The 19951-nt window shown below is 42.5% G+C and overlaps 1 protein-coding gene across 7 annotated transcripts in view; it reads right to left on the reverse strand.

The window, feature by feature from the left end:
* Nucleotides 1-1867: 1867 nt before the first annotated feature.
* clocka (clock circadian regulator a) overlaps nucleotides 1868-19951 on the reverse strand; it is a 42177-nt gene continuing 24093 nt past the window's right edge. For 4 of the 7 annotated variants that reach the window (XM_071486891.1, XM_071486888.1, XM_071486890.1 and 1 more), the window contains exons 13-23: nucleotides 19344-19450; nucleotides 19101-19248; nucleotides 18905-18980; nucleotides 18644-18788; nucleotides 18431-18531; nucleotides 18126-18266; nucleotides 7975-8133; nucleotides 7690-7896; nucleotides 7357-7538; nucleotides 6861-7164; nucleotides 1868-6544 (exon numbers count right to left, since the gene is read on the reverse strand). In XM_071486891.1, the coding sequence (XP_071342992.1) occupies nucleotides 6287-6544; nucleotides 6861-7164; nucleotides 7357-7538; nucleotides 7690-7896; nucleotides 7975-8133; nucleotides 18126-18266; nucleotides 18431-18531; nucleotides 18644-18788; nucleotides 18905-18980; nucleotides 19101-19248; nucleotides 19344-19450 (1828 nt within the window). In that variant the 3' untranslated portion in view covers nucleotides 1868-6286. The remainder of the gene's footprint in view (nucleotides 6545-6860; nucleotides 7165-7356; nucleotides 7539-7689; nucleotides 7897-7974; nucleotides 8134-18125; nucleotides 18267-18430; nucleotides 18532-18643; nucleotides 18789-18904; nucleotides 18981-19100; nucleotides 19249-19343; nucleotides 19451-19951) is intronic. The other 3 variants (XR_011692329.1, XM_071486893.1, XM_071486894.1) reach the window with 3 other exon arrangements.

Genomic DNA, 19951 nt, shown 5'->3' on the forward strand with positions numbered 1-19951 from the left:
TCTCATATGAAAACATATTTTATATTATTACCTCAGTGTTTTATTATATTATCATTTATTATCCATTTGTAAACCAGCCACCCATGGGTGCCCATATGAGGAGTTATAGTTAACAAATACATAAATTATCATGTAGACATACTTATTATACCACATTATAGTGTGTTACAATGTAAACTATGGTGAAATGTTTATATAGTGCATATAGTCACTAATAGGCCTACTTTGTTACCACTTTTTATTAAGGCATCAATTACAAGTTTTAAAGTAATACTTTTACTAATGCTTTATAGATTATAGTTGAAATGATTAATCAATTAATTGATTAGTCCATCATTGTAAAATTAATTGACAATCACTTTGTTAACCCTAAATGTTCAGATTTGTTGTTTTATATCAATGTACATTGAATATTTTGAGGATTTAATAAACTAATAGATTCATTTAGAAATAAGTGTCCAATTAATGAAAATAATCACTAGTTACAGACCCATTACAGGGTGCCTGAGACGTTTCAGGGGCTGGTTTCACAAGGATATTTTAGACTGGTCTGTAGTGTTAGACCAGTCTTACTTTTCCATGCAAGTCAGACCGTTTCACAAAAATCATTTCCCTCATCATTTTAAGGTAAAACATATCTCACCTAACCCAGGCTTCTCTCGAGCCCAAAACCAATGTTACCATGGTAACAGTCAATGCCACCTGCACTGAGCGTCAGCAACAACGAAAAAACATAAAAACATGGCTCATAATTTGTGGTTTGCTCACACAGTTATGGAGAGAGCAATGAGAGGGGAAAGAGTTTCTAGAAACCGCGCTTTTTTTTTCTTTTTTGCACTCTTCGCTGAATTTCCAAAGTTCAATTGCCAAAGTAAAATGTCCTTGTAAGTGTTGAATTCTGTCAAAAGACAGACACGTTCTCCTGCGGTTAATGGAGCTGAGCGGTTAGACGCGGCTCCACGCTCGGCCTTTTCTTTTCTTTCTTTTCTTTTTTTTTTGAAAAGTCTTTATTTACCCAGAATTCATTGAACCCCAGTCCGATTTAAGATAGTCAGGAATTTAACTGCTTTGTGCATCGGATGAATTTATGAATCATCTATATGATGAATCATCTAAGCAATGGTCAAAGTCTGTCTTTAGAGCCCCTTTAGAGAAAAACAACCTTTCAGTTTGGTAATAATGCAGTTATAAATGCTAAACACATATATAATTTATTAATGATATGATTAGTAACAGGATTTAATCCATCTGGTCAGGTTCTGAGTTGATAACTTGTAAATAAATGTAATAAATAAATAAATAAATGTAAATAAATGAGTTTCCACAGCCTGGTAACACAGTAGTTGTTATTATTTATGGATTACAGCTGATTAGTTACAACTTATTAACCCTTATTAGAGAGTGGCACCAAAACTGTAAAACACTACCTGGCCATGTCACCTTGGCTAAGCATCTTGAACGTCTGGCCACGCCGGAGTCAGTGATGTCAGAGCAGGTGTTGGCCATCACCTGTAAAAAGCACCTGCTCTGGGGCGTGACTTAAATCTACAGGATTTAGTTTAGGATTTAGGATTAAGCCTTTAATAACGACAGGTGTGTCTGTGGTGGAGTGGACTGCGGCAGTGAATTTCCTGAGTCAAACCTAAACGTCACACAAATGTGAAATGAAAGTGGAGAGAAAACACTGATAAACATTCAATTTCCAGTGTGTACATCAGAACCACACAACATTTAACACAATGCACTGTGACCTTTCATTTAGGACTTGTCTTCTGGCCATTCCCTCTCTTTGGATAATAAAACGTTTTCCCTTGTGTGTATGTGATTTGGAAAGGACCAACTAATAATAACTCTAAAAGCCAACACAGTCTTTGAATATTGTGTATTTTGTATTTTTAACAGAACTGAACATTGCATTGTCTTTTGAAATGTGTCAATTTCCAGCTTGCAGTAAAACAACGTGACTGGCAGATAAACACTGAATCAAACACTGTGAAAAGAGAACAACCCTTAAATCTGACACCAAAGTCTTTGCATAACCATAAACTCTCAAGAAACCGGCTCTTTCTGAGGGAAAAGGTTCACCAGTCTTTGTGTGTACGTCACAGTTAGTTTAGATCCTTCATGTGATGTTAAATCCTCATTTTGGAACTTTACATCTATCTTTAATTTCTCATTTGCACATTTAAAAGCAGTGCTGCTGTGTCTGCTGTGTCGTACACTGTGCAAAGTCTTGCAGAGCCATACACCTGTAAAATACTCCTGTTAATCACATTTAAATACATTCTTGCAGCTTTGTCGCACTCCACAAAGCTCCTTGTATGCAGCAGAAGACCACATCCACTTTACACATTTGTGAAATATGGTGCGTGTTTAGCAGGAAACTGTCGTGTGTCTTATTTAAACACTGATATGTGTTGCATCACAACTGATGACAGGGAGGGACACAGGAGTGCTGAGTAGAAGGTCCAGACCACGAGGTCTAACTCTACTCTGAGTAGATTTGTCTTCATGTAGCACAGAGATAAAACAGTGGGGAGAGCAGGTGTCAGGGACCATGAAAGACATTATTGAATAACTGCAGAGTACATGAGACGTATATAAAACGTAATAAAATAGTTATAGTAGGGACTGAACATCATCTCTCTACAGAACCTGTTTTGACCAGAACAGCAGATTCAATTTACCCTGAATTATAATGTAACCTCTGGTAAATTATCATACATATACATGTTTAGAATGAGGCAACAGTGCTGCTGCCGGTGATTGTTTCATCAACCTTTTATGCTTGAAATCAGGTTTGTGTTGGGAAAGTACACAGGGTCCAGATCAAATAATCAATAACCCTGGGGGAGGTTTTGCTTTTTCAAAAAGTCACACAAAAGGTTCAGCCCCCTCTCCAATAATTTTTGAACAGTTCCATAGATGTCTTAAAGGTCCCATATAAACTAAAGGTGGATGTCCATGTCTTTTCTGATTATAAAGCAGGTCTAGGTTCTATATTAATACTGTGAAAGTATCAAAGCCTCAGTCCACAGAGAAATGCACACAGCCTGTATTCAGAAACTGAGCCTTAAAACCAGCCGTCAGGACTTCTGGAACAGGGCATATCAATCAAAATAACAGCTTTCACGTGTGCTGGTGATCATTCCTCCCTGATAAACCCAAACTGAGCCACTCTGTTAGAAAGGCCAACCTCTGGGTCCAGTACTGTATCCCAGAGCAGTGAGCCACAAATGAGAGTTATTATTAGCATTTTTCCATTGCTACTCAAGGCCAGGCTTAAACCAAACATGACTTCAATGGTGCACCGCTCTCAGTTTGCACAGTGAATGAATAATGTTTTGAGTTGTTCAGTGCTTCAAATTGAGGGTGTGAAATGAGATTGATTTACTATTGAATACAAGATGAGTCAAGAGCTCTCTGTGAGAAAAGAGACAGAACTCAGTGTGACGTGGTGGATTAAGTAGATTTAAGTAACTCATGTTGTTCTGGACGTCTGTGCTAGACGGGGATTCCCCATTATGAACACAATATTCAAACACGAAGATGCAAACTCAAAGTGCACGTGGCGCCACCTCAGGCCAAGGTTTAAAAAAAAAATATATATTCTGCATGTATTTCACCAGCCCAGCGCCCATGTGCTGAGCTCAGCCAGTCACTGCACACAGATGAAGAATGGGCTGAGCTGTCGGCTTGATACCATCTGGTGGTGAACTAGATCAGATGGTGAGGAGGCAGCTCAACCAGGGTGTCATCGTGACTTTGAGAACAAGGGCTTCGATTCAGCAGACAGGAGGGTGCTCCCCATTTTCAGATGGTACAAAGTGAGATGGGGGTGTCCCAGCTCTTCTTAATGACTGTTCATAGCAGCATGTTCCTACAATTTAGGACGGATTCTGTCCTGACTGCTCAACACTGCAGCAGCTTTTTACTCTCCAGCAGAAAATCACTGGGAACTGAGAATTTGCAAAACCTGACTTCATGTATCTTTTGTAGATTTGTCCTTATAATAATGTTCCACCATGGTGTTGTTCAGGAATCCTATTCCATTATTAACTTTTAAAGCAGCTTTAATCAATAATTCTATAATAAAAATAGATCACATGGTCACTTACATTGATGCTCCGTAGAGCATTTTAGCAACTTTTGGCTAATTGTTTTGGTTTTCTGACCATGACATTTCCAGTTTTCCCCATGCTTACATTTATGCCGAAAATGCTGCCTAATGCACAATTTGAAATTGCGAACTTAAAAACAAGTGTAATGGAATGGCACTTGTTGTATCAGGCCCCAGGAGCCAGTTCCAGCCAGGAGCCAGACTACTGGAAATCTGTCATCATGTTTAATCGGGATGATACCGCGAGCGGAGAAAATCCAGCTTTATTCGCATAACATCCCCTAATGGACAGACAGACCACTTGCATTTCTGTTTTAACGACTTACAAAAAAAACCCCAAAAACCCCTCAAAACTGAAATGGAAAACCCGTCTAATTTAGTTTATAAACTGATCAATATGTATTGGTGTTTCCCTCAGGAGCTGGTGGAGAACAATCCCAGAGCTAAAAGAGATTGAATGGTGGATTTACATTCATCAGGGGGTCAGAGACATGACTCCAAAAAAAGCTGATGATATGTGCTGGATGAGTAAACATACTAAAAAGTTCACTATACTAACTTCAAAAGTCCCATCAGTGTTGCCCCTCAGAGGTTACTGCAGGTTTAAGTGAGGGTGGGTGAACATGCAGAGAACTGCAGTGAGCTTTAGATGAATTAACTTAATTAATGCAACTGCTTTATCAACATGACAGAGAGCCAGGAAGCAGAGTTCCCATGAAACAAACATGATTCTCACCACTGAGCACTGGGTAGTAACTACAAGAGCAAATTAGCCGACATAAGGAGACTAAATGGGGTCTCTGGAGGGTGATTGGTCTCTCTCTTCTTGATGGTGCAAGGAGCTCAGAGACGTGAGCGCACCTCTGTGTCGGGCTGTCAGGCAGCTTCTCCAAGAGCTAGTTAGGTGATCTGGGGCACAGGGGTGACTGGTGGAGGACACTCAGGCTGCTCTGCATACCCCACTGACCCAGCACTAATCATGACACTCAAGCTCATCCTGATTTTAGCTCTTGTAAAGTTTCAATACATTTCAAGGAGTAAATGTTTATAGCTGGAATAAAGTGTCTTCAGATACCACAACAGCATCAGGGATCTCAGCAGAAGTGCTACAAATGAAGAAATAAAGATATGAAGAATTATGCTGGCAAATTGTTGCATACATTTAGTTTAACCTTGGTCGTATTTATTTCATTCACAATATCTGACTCAAGCTGAATTTAGAGTCTTTAGTGGCAGATTTTGAGCACATCTTAAAAAGCTTAAAAATACTTTAAAACATGTCTTTCATTTTGACAGTTTTATGAAACTGGGTCAAGGATTGAACAAACTGTGACACAACAAGCAGCATTGACATTGTCTGCTATGCAGACACACAAACGCATCCCCTAGGAGAAAGGAAGTCTGTGAAAATATCAGCCACTGAGCATTTTAAGATCTTTTTTTCTTAGAGTACTAGAAAAAAACATATTCAAAGCTGCAAATAACAGACTACACATTTCATTTCATGCATCATATAAAATATTAGTTCTTTCTTTTTCAGTATATTTACATTATATATTACACATGATGCTCTGTACAGTAAAAGTTCAATCTACACCATTCTTAAAAATATTTTCTGACCCATAATTAATTTTATATGAAAAAGAAGAATAGGAGACAACATCCAAAACAAACAAGCCCCTGGCTGCTCTGCAGGACATCCTTGAAGCTCTGACAGAAGCTTCACTGCATTGACTCTCTGCAAAAAAAAAATCCTGTGAGGATGACTAGAGCGCACACACACGCACGTACGCACACACATGCACGCACACATGCACACTGAACACACAAGGAGCTGGCTTGGGGAAGGGTACTTGGGGGAGAGTCCATTACAGGGATTGCGTCACACTGTTTTCTTGGAGAAAAGGCTGTGACCCAGAAACAAAGCCGAGTGCCAGACCCACATCGAGCCCAGTTCTAGGTTCTCTGCAGCACTTTGTGCTCAGGAGTTAAGTGCAAACAGCAAAAGATCCTTGTGAGGGGAGGGAAGCCGTGGCCTGCCCACCTGATCACCTCTGAGGCACTGTGTCAGTGCTGCACTTTAAGCAGAACCTCTCTTTAGACCACCGTCACAAAAACACCCACGTCTGGGTTTGGTTCGTTTCACCTGTGACTGGCTGCCAGCAGTTACTGTGGCTGCGTGGAGGAGCGGTCAGACAAACTATCTGCTCTGTGAGGAGCCAGCTGCTGCTGCTGAAGTTGTTGTTTCTGCTGTTGTAATTGCTTCTGCTGTTGTTGCTGTTGTTGTTGTTGATGATGTTGTTGTTGTTGTAACTGTTGCTGCTGCTGTTGGGTTGTGGCAGTGAAAGCCCCCTGCTGCTGCAAAGGGAACGCTGCCTGCAGGATCAGCTGGGTGGACTGGTTTCCATGAAGAAGCCGAGGAGCCTTCAGTGAAAGATTGAGATTTTAGGATGAAAATGAACCAGACTGTAATGACACCACTTTTTTCACAGCATTTTACCCAAACAAAACAAAAACAGTACGGCCATTTGAATGAACACTAATCCATCTACTAGACAGAGCAATGTTTGCTTGAGATATTCGATATTATCAAATATCACCCTCAGCCGAACTCGGGCTCCACATTTAGTGACTACAACGCTGCCTCTCAGTAAATATATTATCATTTTATTGACGCTGCTTAGCAAAAATCCACAGTTACCTTTCACTGTCTAAGTCTTCATGTCAGTCTGGGTGTTACCTGTAGGAACTGTGTTTGCTGCTGAGCCAGTGGAGCCTGTCCCGGCTGCATGGCTGTGACCTGTGACTGCGACTGTGCCTGCTGCTGCTCCTGTTGCTGCTGCTGCTGCTGTTGCTGCTGCTGCTGCTGCTGCTGCTGTGGTGGTGGTGGCTGCTGGGAAATACTGATGGTCTGGGTCTGGCCCTGCTGAGCAGCAAAGGCTGTCACCACTTGGCCCATAAACATGGTTGTGGGCACCATGACTGCCCCACATGCCATCTGTCCTGTCACTAGCTTGGTGAGCAGCTGAGGACCAGCAGGAAACCTGTGAGACAGGAGGTGAGCACAGGTCAGGTAGAGGTCACAGAAGAAATAATGAGGTTAGGAGATTTCTGTTAGATTTCACTCTTGCTCAAAGGGAACAGCTTTGTAGAAACACTTGAAGTTATACTACTGAGTAAGAAACTTACCCTGATAAATAAAAATAAAATTAGGAGGTTAAAAAAAAAAAGCAAACCTGATCTGAGCAGCACGGTCCTGTGCAAACGTTGCCACTGCAGGAGTGTTGGGTCCGGTATTCTGTGCCAGGCTAGTTGCAATCTGGACCATGTTAGCAGGGCTTTGCTGAGGAATCATCATTGTGTTGTAGAGAGACACAGGCATTGGGTTTTGTTGAGGCTGCAGAGTGAGAGACGACCGCTGAGAGTGAAAAACGCAGAACCAGAGTCAGCTGAAGCATGCTGAACAGAATCTGTAACAAACCTAATTAAGCTGTGAATGAAGTGTGTGAGTGAGTGGCACTGTCAGATGTGTATGATGGTGAAAAGGAGAATTATTTAGCTGCTCTGACCTGTGTCAGTGCTGTGCTCTGTTCCCGCAGTGTTTGTTGCTGGGACTGGGGCTGGACAGCATGTTGTTGCTGTATGTTGTTTTGCAGGGGCCCTGCAGAGACCACCTGGCCCTGCATGCTGAGTGTCCCCCCCTGCTGCACAGCGTTCCCCTGGGCCATCTGAACAGAGCTAAGATTTAGTCCCCCGGCTCCTTTCTGCAGGAACATCTGAAATACACAGCAGACATTCAGACACATCCTAACAGTCAATGAAACACACAAGCAAAGCAGTGATGTATGTCTCACCTGCAGACTCTGGCCCTGCACCCTCTGCAGCTCCTCCTGGATCTGCCGCAGCTCGTCCTGCTGCCGCTGGATGTTGGCCTCGATCATCCTGGTCCTCTGCTCCAGCTGATCTTTCAGGTGCTGCATGGCCTCTAACTGGCTGGAGAACTGCACCATTAACTGTAATACAACAACCATATGTAAACACTGTTACTGGGGCGGTTGATTTGTGAATGCTTGTATCTAGTGCATGAGATAAAGAGTTAATTCAAGAGTGGGTCATTGGCACCTTTAAGGTCTAACGTAGACTGAAGGTTGTCTGTTTGAAATGTTAAAACGCACACTACATACAGTATTTAACAAAAAATAGATATAACTTAGGCTCCGCCATATTTGCCTGGAAGAAATCACCTCTTACACAAAACGTATATGAGCAAGTTTGTGTGTAGAGTTGCTCTGTCTCCTGTAAACAACATACAGTAGCCAGAAGAAGAAATTGAACCCTTTAGAATTACTAATTCAATGGGGGATGTTTAATGGGTGTGATCAATAAAGACACAAAAGATTATAAATGTTTGCATGATGTTTTTTACACTTGTGACTTCATGGAAGCGTACTGCTGCCACACCAGAACAAAAAGGGATCAGTATCACGTTATGAAAACTTTATTCTTACAACAAGATGTTTTTCATGTTATAGCAATTATAATGACATACAAACTTTTCTTGTTATAATAATATACTATTTATATTGTGATAACGTGATGAACTAAAACTCATGTTCGACTCACAGCTGGCTGCACATAGAGACCAGTGTTATTTCTGCAGTTCGTTGCGATGAAAACTAGGTTGTAGCTCGTTGTCTAACTTACTACAGCAGGAAAGAGGCGTTGTTTGTGTCATAACAGCACAATCTCTCCGTTCCATTTACAATGTGTTCTTTTATTGTTAAATTCAATTACATAATGACCTATGTGTATCTATATGCGTTTTATATATGTTTGTTATCAATGGGCTTTTATTTTGAAAACCAAAAGTGGTCACTGGAAGTTCAGAACGCTTGTAACAAACCTACAGCGTAAGCTTGGCAGTTAAAAACATTTGGAAACGCTGAAATGTTTACCTTGCTGCTTGAATCCTCCAGGAGGCAATGGCTGTGAGTTATGTTTATTTATACGTTTTGTGATGATTTAAGCTAAGTTGGATGACTTTTGTGATATATATATTTGGAGTAATTTTCTTTTAATACAACCAGTGAGGATGCTAGCGTGATTCATTGGCCGCTGTTGACAATTGCTAACTGTGATAATTGAAGGCTTTGATGCTACTTCAGTTCATAATTTCCTGATGTGTATGTAAATAACATATTAGACAGTTGATATGTCAATAGCAGTTTACTAAGTTTATTTCTGTATCTTTCCTTTTAGTTTTACACCGATTCAACCTGCACTGTGAAGCTGACTGTTGGATGTCAATAAAGGAGCAAACATGCTCACTTTACATGCAATTGAAGAGGAGTTTGGCTGGCTGTTTATCTATGTCAATGCTTGGGAAGTCACACACATAGTGAGAACAGTACAGTAAAAAGCCATAATATCGGAAGGATTCGACCACTGCAGACATGGAAGACCATATAGCAAAAGTGGAAACAGCGGCATCAGTGTCCGGCACGAAGCACACAGCTTCCTCTAAGCACTCAGCGACCAGTGCATCTACAAGGGCCAGAGCTACAGCTGAAGCAGCACGTGCCAAAGCCACATTTGCTCAAAGGGAGCTTGAACTGAACAAAAACAAAAGGCAAAATTGGATCTGGAAAAGGCAACATTGGAAGCAGACTCTAGAACTGGAGAAAGTGGTAGCTGCTGCCAATGCAGAGGCTGAAGTTCTAGAGGCTGCAGCAGGAGTGAGAAGTGAGAGTGGTTGCAGTTCTAGGAGCAGCATCTCCCCACTGGCAGTGAGACAGCGGATAGAGGAATATGTGGATCGTCACACAAAGATGAGCACCACCACACCTCTTCCTGATACACCACACCCTCTATGTGTCAAAGACTCGCCACCATCAATGAAACATGAAGTTAATGAGTCGACTCCTGTGCCTCGCCACAACATGTCACCTTTAATGCCAAGGCACACATCATGGAACGAGAGCTTGCCTGCTTCAGACTGCCAATCCCACTTCCTGTCCTTCAAAACGGACTTGGATAAAGGTTTGCCATCACTCAGACCTGCAAGCTATCAAGATAATTATCCTACCAACAACACACGGGACCCTCTCATTAATCCAGCTAACATGATAGACTTTGCTAAGTATTTTGCCCGCAGAGAATTGGTGAACACGGGGCTTACTAAATTTGATGATCAGCCAAAGAATTTTAGAGCATGGCAGTCCTCCTTCATGAACGCCAGTCAAGGCTTGGATCTAAGAGCCAGTGAAGAGTTAGATCTACTGATAAAATGGCTTGGCAAGGAGTCTTTGGATCATGTCAGAAGGATCCGAGCTGTCTATATCACCAACCCCAGGGCTGCTCTTCAGCTGTCTTGGTCGAGACTCCAAGAGGTCTACGCTACCTCTGAAGTTATAGAGAGTGCTTTATTTAAGCAACTAGACAGCTTTCCTCGTCCTACCTCAAAAGAGAGTATCAAATTAAGAGAACTTAGTGACCTGCTCATGGAGCTTCTCTCAGCCAAGGAAGATGGTTACCTACCTGGCCTCAGTTACCTTTGTTATTTTTATTATTTCCCACTGCGCATGGGCGAATTGTTTCGTATGTTCTGAGTGAGGAAGTGCGGGGTGAGTCATTGTTGTTGTCATGCTGAAGTTAGAGTAAAGTCTTGAAAACGTACAGTTGTCGTCGTAGATATTGAACTAACAATGGTAGCAGAGGATGGCTGCAGGTAATTATAAAGTTACACCAGCATTTGATGAGAAGCAATGTTACGAAAGCTGGAAAAATGAAGTCGAAATCTGGAGACTGGTTACTGACTTGGATAAGAAGAAGTAGGCCTTGGCGGTTGCCTTGTCGCTAATGGGAAGAGCGAGGGACAGCGTGCTGGAAATAGCCACTGGGGATTTGAACAAAGATGATGGAATGACTACACTTCTGATAAAACTGGACTCTGTGTTTTTGAAAGAGGAAAAGGACCACCAATACGAGGCATACACGGAGTTTGATCGGATAACGAGAGACAATGGAGTTTCGATGGGGGACTACATTGTCGAGTTTGAATGGAAGTACAACAGAATTCGCCGGTTCAAAATGGAGCTTCCGGATGCGATGTTAGCATTCAAGCTGCTAGACACTGTGGGACTTAATGTTAAAGACAAACAGTTGGCGCTTACCGCTTGTCCAAGCCTCACGTTTGACAACATGAAGGCCGCCTTGAAGAGGATATTTGGCAATACTACGCCATAGAAGGGCACTGAATCTGATGCACTGCAGGTGAGCGGAGATGCAGCTGACGCTGCCTACTACACAAAGTTTACTGGCAGGAGAGAAAGTAGGTCAAATCTGCAACATCAAACAGCTGTTCAAGGTACCAATCCGCTTGACAGATACGGTAGGAGAACGAGATGTGCAGTCTGCCAAAGCATATATCACTGGGCAAAGGACTGCCCCCATAAAAATGAACATGCTAAACTAACAGAAGATGAAAGACAAACAGAGGTTGAAGAATGCAACATTACTTTATTGTCTAAAGACACATTGTCTGACACACAGATTTTCAAGGTGGAGTCTTTGGGATCTGCTGTGATTGACACAGCCTGCACCAGAACGATGTGTGGCGAAATATGGCTTGATCATTATGTCAGTCAACTAACACAGGATGAGTTACTGAAAATGAAGGACATAAAAAGTGCAAGACCATTCAAGTTTGGTGATGGGAGAATTGTCCATTCCACAAAGAAAGTGAAAATCCCAGCTGTGATAGCACAGACTAGATGTCAAATTGAAACAGAGGTTGTCCCAGCTGATATCCCTTTGCTTTTAATCAAAACTTCACTGAAAAGAGCAGGTGCAGTTCTGGACATTGAGAATGACAAAGCCATAATGTTCACGCAACCTGTGAAACTTGAACTGACATCATCAGGACATTATTGTGTGAACTTGAGGGATGAGAGTACCCCAGATGGACGTGACATCCAAAATGAAGATGTCATCCTCATTGTGACGGAAAGCATGAAAAAACAGGAAAAACAAAAATTCCTACTGAAACTGCACAAGCAGTTTGGACATGCCTCAGTTGACAGACTGCAAAAACTACTGACCTGCTCAGGTAATACTGATGAGGAGTGCACCACAATCCTGAAGGATATTGTAAAGAACTGTGAGACATGCATCAGATACAGTAAACCAAAGCAAAAGCCAGCAGTAGGTTTACCTGTGGCCTCAACCTACAATGAAACTGTAGCTATGGACTTACATGAACTAGAGCCAGGAGTGTGGTATCTGCATGCCATTGACCACTTTACACGATTCAGTGCAGGGAGCATTATTACCACCAAGAAACCCAAGGAGATAGTGAAGCACTTTATTCACTGCTGGATAAGTGTTCATGGTCCTCCACGCAGACTGTTCACTGACAACGGGGGTGAATTCAACAATGAGGAAATGAGGGACATGGCTGAAAACTTTAACACTGAAGTGAGAACGACTGCAGCTTATAGTCCATGGAGCAACGGTCTCTTAGAAAGGCATAATCAAACCCTCACTGAAATCCTGTTGAAAGTAAAGAGAGACAACGGATGTGACTGGAAGACAGCCCTAGACTGGGCTCTGATGGCAAAAAACTCTATGCACAATGTGCATGGCTACAGTCCCTACCAGCTAGTGTTTGGGCAGAACCCAAATCTGCCGTCAGTTCTCACTGATAAGCCGCCAGCTCTAGAAGGGACTAGCGTGGCTACTTGGATAGCCCAGCACATCTCAGCATTACATGCTACAAGGAGAGCATTCACAGAAGCAGAATGCTCTGGGAGGATCCGAAGAGCCTTTCGTAAACAACTGCGACCCAATGATGACCGATATGAAACGGGGGATAAGGTTTACTACAAACAGGTGGATTCTGCGGAGTGGAAAGGTCCAGGTGTGGTCATCGGCCAAGATGATATTTGTTCGTCACGGGGGCACTTCAATCCAGTTTGTGTACATCAAATCCAGACTTCAAAAGGTTGATGGCTTGCAAGGTATGTTGAGAGAACGAGATAATCAGTTGATGGGGACTGAAAATGCCACATTACCAGAAACCAGACTCTATGAAAATAACACTGAAAATGAAAGTGAGGAAGAGGCACCCTCAAATGATGAAGATGCTGAGGATAACAATGAGCTCCCTCACACATCAACACACTCAAATACTACTTGTGAAGGACTTAAGCTGAAAACTGGACAAGTAGTTACATACACAGATAGTGGAAGTGGCCAAGCACACACTGGAAAACTCCTCAGCCGGGCAGGAAAGGCCACTGGAACATACAAAAACTGGCACAATATACAGTACACAGAGCCTGAGGAAATTGCGGGCACAACTGGATCAGTGGACTTAGGACAAGTTGACAATCTTCAACTGGGTCCATCTGAGCATGCTGAGTTATGTGCAGACTGCCATAAAGAGGATGTACTGATTGTGAATGATGATGCCTTCATGCCTGCCAAACACACTGAACTCAGCAACTGGAAACAGAACAATGTGTTTGAAGAGGTGAAAGATGAAAGTCAGAAATGCATCTCTACAAGGTGGATGTGCACATTCAAGGAGACACTAGATGGTGTTGTACCTAAAGCCAGACTAGTTGCAAGAGGCTTTGAGGAAATGAACACTGAGGAGCTCCCAAAAGACTCACCTACATGTGCATCAGAGTCTCTAAAAATGATCATGGTTGTTATACGTCAAAAGAAATGGCAGCTGAACTCCATGGACATTAAAGCAGCCTTTTTGCAAGGTAAAGAGTTAACCCGAAATGTCTAGAAGCTCAGAGCAAAGGAACTGTGTGGAAGTTGAAGAAGTGTGTTTATGGCCTGGCAGACGCTTCTTTGTACTGGTACCACAGGGTAAAGGACATTATGCAGCAGTCGGAAGGTACTGTGTCAAAAGTTGACCCAGCAGTGTTCTACTGGTTGGATGACTCCTGCAATGTGATGTGAGTCCTTGCTTGTCATGTGGATGACTTTGCCTGGGGAGGTTCAGAAACATTCTCCATGACAGTCATCCCTCACTTGAAAGCTGCTTTTCAAATTGGACGTGAAAAACACAACAGCTTCAGCTACATTGGAATGGAGGATGAAATACAGGTGCAACAATGGATGTACATAAAAAATCTCCAACCTATTCCTGTGGACCCCACCAGAGCCACACAGTGAGAGAACAGACACTGAATATGATATGCTTAAGTCAAAGATTGGCCAAATATTGTGGGTGGCGAGGCAGAGCAGACCTGACATAATGTGTGACATATCCATCCTGGCGTCCAGTACAAAGCATGCCACTGTTCAGACTCTGCACTGTGCAAATAAACTGATCAGAAAACTGAAGTCAGAGGAGGTGACTTTGAGGTTTCAGTACTTGGGAAAAGACAGCTCACTAAAGCTGGTGGTGTTCAGTGATTCATCCATGGGAAATCTTTCCGATGGAGGGACTCAAGGTGGGCACCTAATCATGCTTATAGGAGAGGATGGAAGATTCTCGCCTATATGCTGGCAGTCAAAGAGGATCAGGAGAGTTGTTCGAAGCACTTTAGCAGGAGAGACTTTGGCATTTGGAGATGGCATCGACAGTGTGCAGTCTTCTTAGCTACACTCTACTCAGAGCTCACCACAGGTGACTGTACACGCAACAATTTGCCTATTGTGTGTGTAACAGACAGAAATACCGACACCGGAGGTCGCTCTTTCTCATGCACACTTGAGACCGGTGGCATCTCACTTTCCAGCGACTGGACCTAGGGTGGGTTATAGTAGGGGAGGTCTGCATCGATGGCGCCCACAAGCCCACCATAGCTGTCTTCAAAACTAATGTACAGACGCCCATCCTTGATGACACCATGCCAGAATTACATCAACATCAACAAAGGACGAGGTATGGCAGGGAGCAAAGTCACAATCCCACTATTCATCTGTCCAATCATCCTACTGCAAGCATGCCACCAGAGGACAAGCTTGGACACAATGTGTTCACAAGAATAGCAAATGATAATAAACCTGCCCCATCTTTCGAGGATGAAGCTTTCATGAGATGTATGCACAAGGAGCTTCATCGAGATGAGCAAGGAAACTGGGTGGCTCCCCTGCCATTCAGGTCACCCAGGCCACGCCTTCCAAATAACCGCTTTCAAGCTCTCTCTCATCTCTGTTCTCTGCAACGCACGCTGCACAAAAATCCTGAAATGAAAGAACAATATGTAGCCTTTATGCAGAAGCTTTTTGAAGACGGACACGCTGAAGAAGCAGCTCCTCTTCACGAAAGTGTGGAGTGTTGGCACTTACCTATTTTTGGTGTTTACCACCCACAAAAGCCAGGCTAGATTCGAGTCGTCTTTGACTCAAGCGCACAAGAAGGTGGTATTTCTTTGAACAAGGTCTTGTTCTCAGGCCCTTACTTGAATAACTCCTTCCTTGGAGTACTGCTAAGATTCAGAAAGGAACCCATTGCCCTGACAGCTGACATTCAACAAATGTTCTGTGGTTTCTTAGTCAGAGAAGAGCATAGAAACTATCTAAGATTCCTCTGGCATAAGGATAATGATCTGGCCAAGGATGTAGTTGAGTACCGTATGTGGGTCCATGTGTTTGGAAACAGTTCTTCCCCTGCAGTGGCTACATATGGTCCTCGTAGAGCTGCTCAAGAGGGTGAACAGAAGTATGGATCTGACACACGCCACTTTGTTGCGAGACACTTTTATGTGGACGATGGGCTCATCTCTTTGCCAACTGAAACTGAGGTGATTGACTTGCTAAAGTGCACTCAAGCCTCACTGGCAGAATCTAACCTCAAACTGCATAAGATTGCCTCAAATAGCATCACAGTCATGCAAGCCTTTTCCCCGGGAGATCTTGCTACGTGTCGAAAAGATTTGGCCCTTGATGAAGATCTGCCAATGCAGAGAAGCCTTAGTTTGTGCTGGAACATAAACAGTGACACCTTTACATTCAAAAGAGATGGTCAGAGAACTTTCTGCTAATGCTCATGACACGGACACCGATCTCCCTGTGGACAAGCGAAACAAGTGGGAAACTTGGAAAAAATCACTACATGATTTAAGTAACCTCAATCTTTCCCGCTCCTATCTTAAACAGTCGCTGTCTGGTGCTAGATACAGTCCTCAACAGTGGCATTATGTGCCTTTGGATAAAAATCCGGTTGACCTGGCCACCAGAGCTCAACCACACTATGTGGTTTACATGACCTGAGTTCTTTCACAAGGTTGAAAAGTATGAGACACAGGAGCAGGAGGTTATTTGAGCTGGTGAATCCTGAAACAGATAAAGATGTTAAGCCACAGGTGACCACCCGTGCCACCCATGTAAGTGACAGCAAACCTCATTCTTGATTCATCAAGCCCGATCGTACAACTCAGACTCATCAGAGTGCAAAGGATGGCATCTGTGCAACAAACCCCATACTCCTGAAGAGTTGGCAGCAGCCAAGATGGCCATACTCAAGTCTGTTCAAAAAGATGCTTATCCAGACGAGTATGCTGCACTACAAAAGAATAGAACCCTTTCGACATCAAGTGCACTCTTGGCACTCAACCCTTTCATGTGTGAGGGTGTCTTGCGGATTGGTGGATGTCTGAGACATGCCTCGATTGATTCAGAGTTGAAACACCCAGTTATTCTTCCCAAACAAAGTCATGTCACAAGATTACTGGTGACCTATTATCACACAAAGGTGCAACACCAAGGACCACAGTTCACAGAGGGAGCAATAAGAATCGCCGGCTTTTGGATTGTTGCTGGAAAGCGGCTGATAAGCTCAGTTCTCCATCACTGCATCATCTGTCGCAAACTGTGAAGAAAACAGATGGTTCAAAAAATGGCCGACCTTCCCCCAGAACGTCTAAGAACATCTCCACCATTCACATATGTGGGGTTAGACGTTTTTAGTCCCTGGGAGGTGATAACTAGACGCACTAGAGGGGGCTCAGCTGTCTGTGGGAGCAAAAAGGGGGCGGTTCCTGTCTGCATAAAGGGGCATGTTGGGAAACCTAAAGTGTTTAAATCAAATGTCTGAATCCTCGTTGGTGAAGATCGATTGAGTTGGAAAATAAAAATATAACTTTCACAGAGCTCATCTACAGAGAAATAAATTATCAGACATCTTCATAATTACACGTCAGACATGCTAACGTTAGCTTCTAGTTCAGACAGACTGACGGTTATGTGTTGTCAGGCAAGAGAAAACATTTCTGAAATGAAAAAAAGAATTTTAATCATGTGATAAAACATGCGATTAATCGCAATTAACTATTGTAATTCAGCGACTAATCTCAATTAAGAAAAAATTTATCGTTTGACAGCCCTAATTATATTGTGATAACAAGAAACTTTTCTCGTTATAACATGGTGAATTGTATGTTTTCATAATGTGTAAATATCTTGTTATAACAAGAAACTTTTCAAGTTATAATGTGATACTGTTCCCTTGTTTTCCCATATAATTTAGATGCAAATCAGATCACATTTTTTATTCCTGGTTTTCTGAATTAATCAACAGGGATTAATCTGTCATCTGTTTTCTTGAAAATCTAAATTTCCTAGTTTCTATCTTCTATGACTCTATCAGCAAATGATCAAAACAAGAAGTAGAAACCAGAAAAAATTTGGCATTTACCATAAAAGGTTCTTACAATAGGCAATTAATTCATTATCCAAATTGTTGCAGTTATTTTCCTACTAATCATTGCAGCTCTACTCACACATTTGTTCTCATGTTGTAAATATGTGTTTTCAGGAACAGAAAGCACTGGAAGTATGCCATTTATTAGAAACTGAAATGCCTGTTTATTTATCAAAGGAGTTTTTTTTTCTTATCAATCATAACTTGGAAAACTATCTAAAATTATATTTAAGAATAAATACAGTGATGAGGCCCCACAGACAGAAATGGAAAGATATGTTCTGGGTCTTAATATAACATATAAATTAGGCTTGAAAACAAAAGAGATAAATATCTTACTTGTCCGTTGTTCTGAATTGGTTGTTGTTGCACCTGCGGCTGTGCCTGCTGCTGCACCTGCTGCTGCTGCGGCTGCTGCGGCTGCTGAGAAACCATGGATGGTGTCATGTTCGGTCCTGTGTTTTGGGAGCTCATCGAATGCTGATGGAAACAATAGACACCAAACAAAAATCAGGATAAAAGGGCAGAGAGGGAATAGAGAGTTCAGGGTGGGGCCACTCCTTTTATCCCCAGTTAATTCCTCATGATCCATGACACACTTATTGAGAAACTTTACACCAGACTGTTCTTGTCCCTTCCCTGACCTGACTGTTGATAGATGATCTTCGTTGTGATGTCATCTCCACAGCAGAGACAGACTGGTGACCCGGTGTACTCCTGTCTCCCTGAAGCTTCATCTGTGATGCTGAGGGTAAAACATAAACATGATGCTCAGATTTTAAACAGGAGACCACTTAATATAAGATGTGTGTGTCACGTTGCTTGATAATGAGCAGCTGTGTGTTCATGGTGCTCACAGGTTGGGTCGGAAACAGCAGTGTGTGACGATTTGCGTGAGCTGCGAGACGAGACCGAGGGCGTCCGGCTGTGGTCGAAGCGTTCTAAAACCTCTTTCAGACTGGAAGTGTTGAGCTGGGACTCGGAGCCTGAATCCTGGGACTGCTGTTGGTTGAGGTATAGAGTCACTAAAGACAGTATTGGTGTGGGAAAAACTTTTTTGTGTGTGTCCTTAAAAAAGAACCATCAAAAAAACCTAATAAGTGTCGGAGCAGCCTCACCTTGTCTGCTGTGATCTCAGGTGGTGATGCTTCAATTCCAAGTTCTCTTCGCTGTTCTGCTCTTACTTCAGCATAACTACAGATCAAAGAAAAATATATATGTGTATATAAAACCCTGATTAAAGTGAACGATGACAACAAGAAAGATGCATTTCTTTTACACATGTAAATATCAAAGGGTAAATCTTCCACGTACCTGACAACAGTGTGTGTGCAAACAATAAACTCTGGTCTGGAGTTCCACTGGTGGTAGGTGATGTAGTAGTGGGTCTGAAGCCAAATCCACTGCTGCCCTTTCGTGAGGAACCTGTAGTAGCAGGATTTTCCTTTGCCATACTGCATTACTGCAGAGAAATCAGGAGGAGGAGGAGACTGACATTTCCTGTTTGAGGCTTCACAGAGAAGATGCTTCATTGACAGCTGGGACAAACGTACTCACAGTGTTCATGGCATTTGGCCAGTGTCTCCAGGTCATCTACGTGGTAGTAGTCATATCCTGATGTACCCAGGACCTCAAACGGGAGGTAACCTATGATGGGTGGAGCTCTGGACAAACACAGTAAATGTTATACACTATAGCACATACTCTGTTATACTGTGACCCAAACGTTACCATTTAGGGCCTAATTATCATAAAGGTTCCAGTGTATAACCAGAGTTACCGCCTCACACTTGTTAACCTCCACCAATCAGCCAAGGAAATGCGGTCACAGTCTCTCCTTCCTGAGTAACAGTGTTGAATAATGGCCAGAGGTGTTTTTGTAGAACATTATGATGTCACAGTGAAGTTCACGTTTGACCATTTGGATATAAAATATCATCACTTCATTTTATCCTGATAGACATTTGAGTTAAATTGTGTCTTAATTAGTGTAAGAATTTGTGAATTATAGCCAAAAACATGCTTTATGAGGTCACAGTGACCTTGACCTTGATCTTTTACAATCAAAATCTAATAAGTTCATCCTTAAATCCATGTGAATATTTGTGCCAAACTTGAAGAAGTTCCCTCAAGGCAGTACTGAGATAATGCCTTCACAGGAATGG

This window comes from Trachinotus anak, unplaced genomic scaffold (genome assembly GCF_046630095.1).
Source record: "Trachinotus anak isolate AG129_WGS33_773 ecotype Australia unplaced genomic scaffold, CSIRO_AGI_Tana_v1 ptg000010l, whole genome shotgun sequence".
Classification (NCBI taxonomy): Eukaryota; Metazoa; Chordata; class Actinopteri; order Carangiformes; family Carangidae; genus Trachinotus; species Trachinotus anak.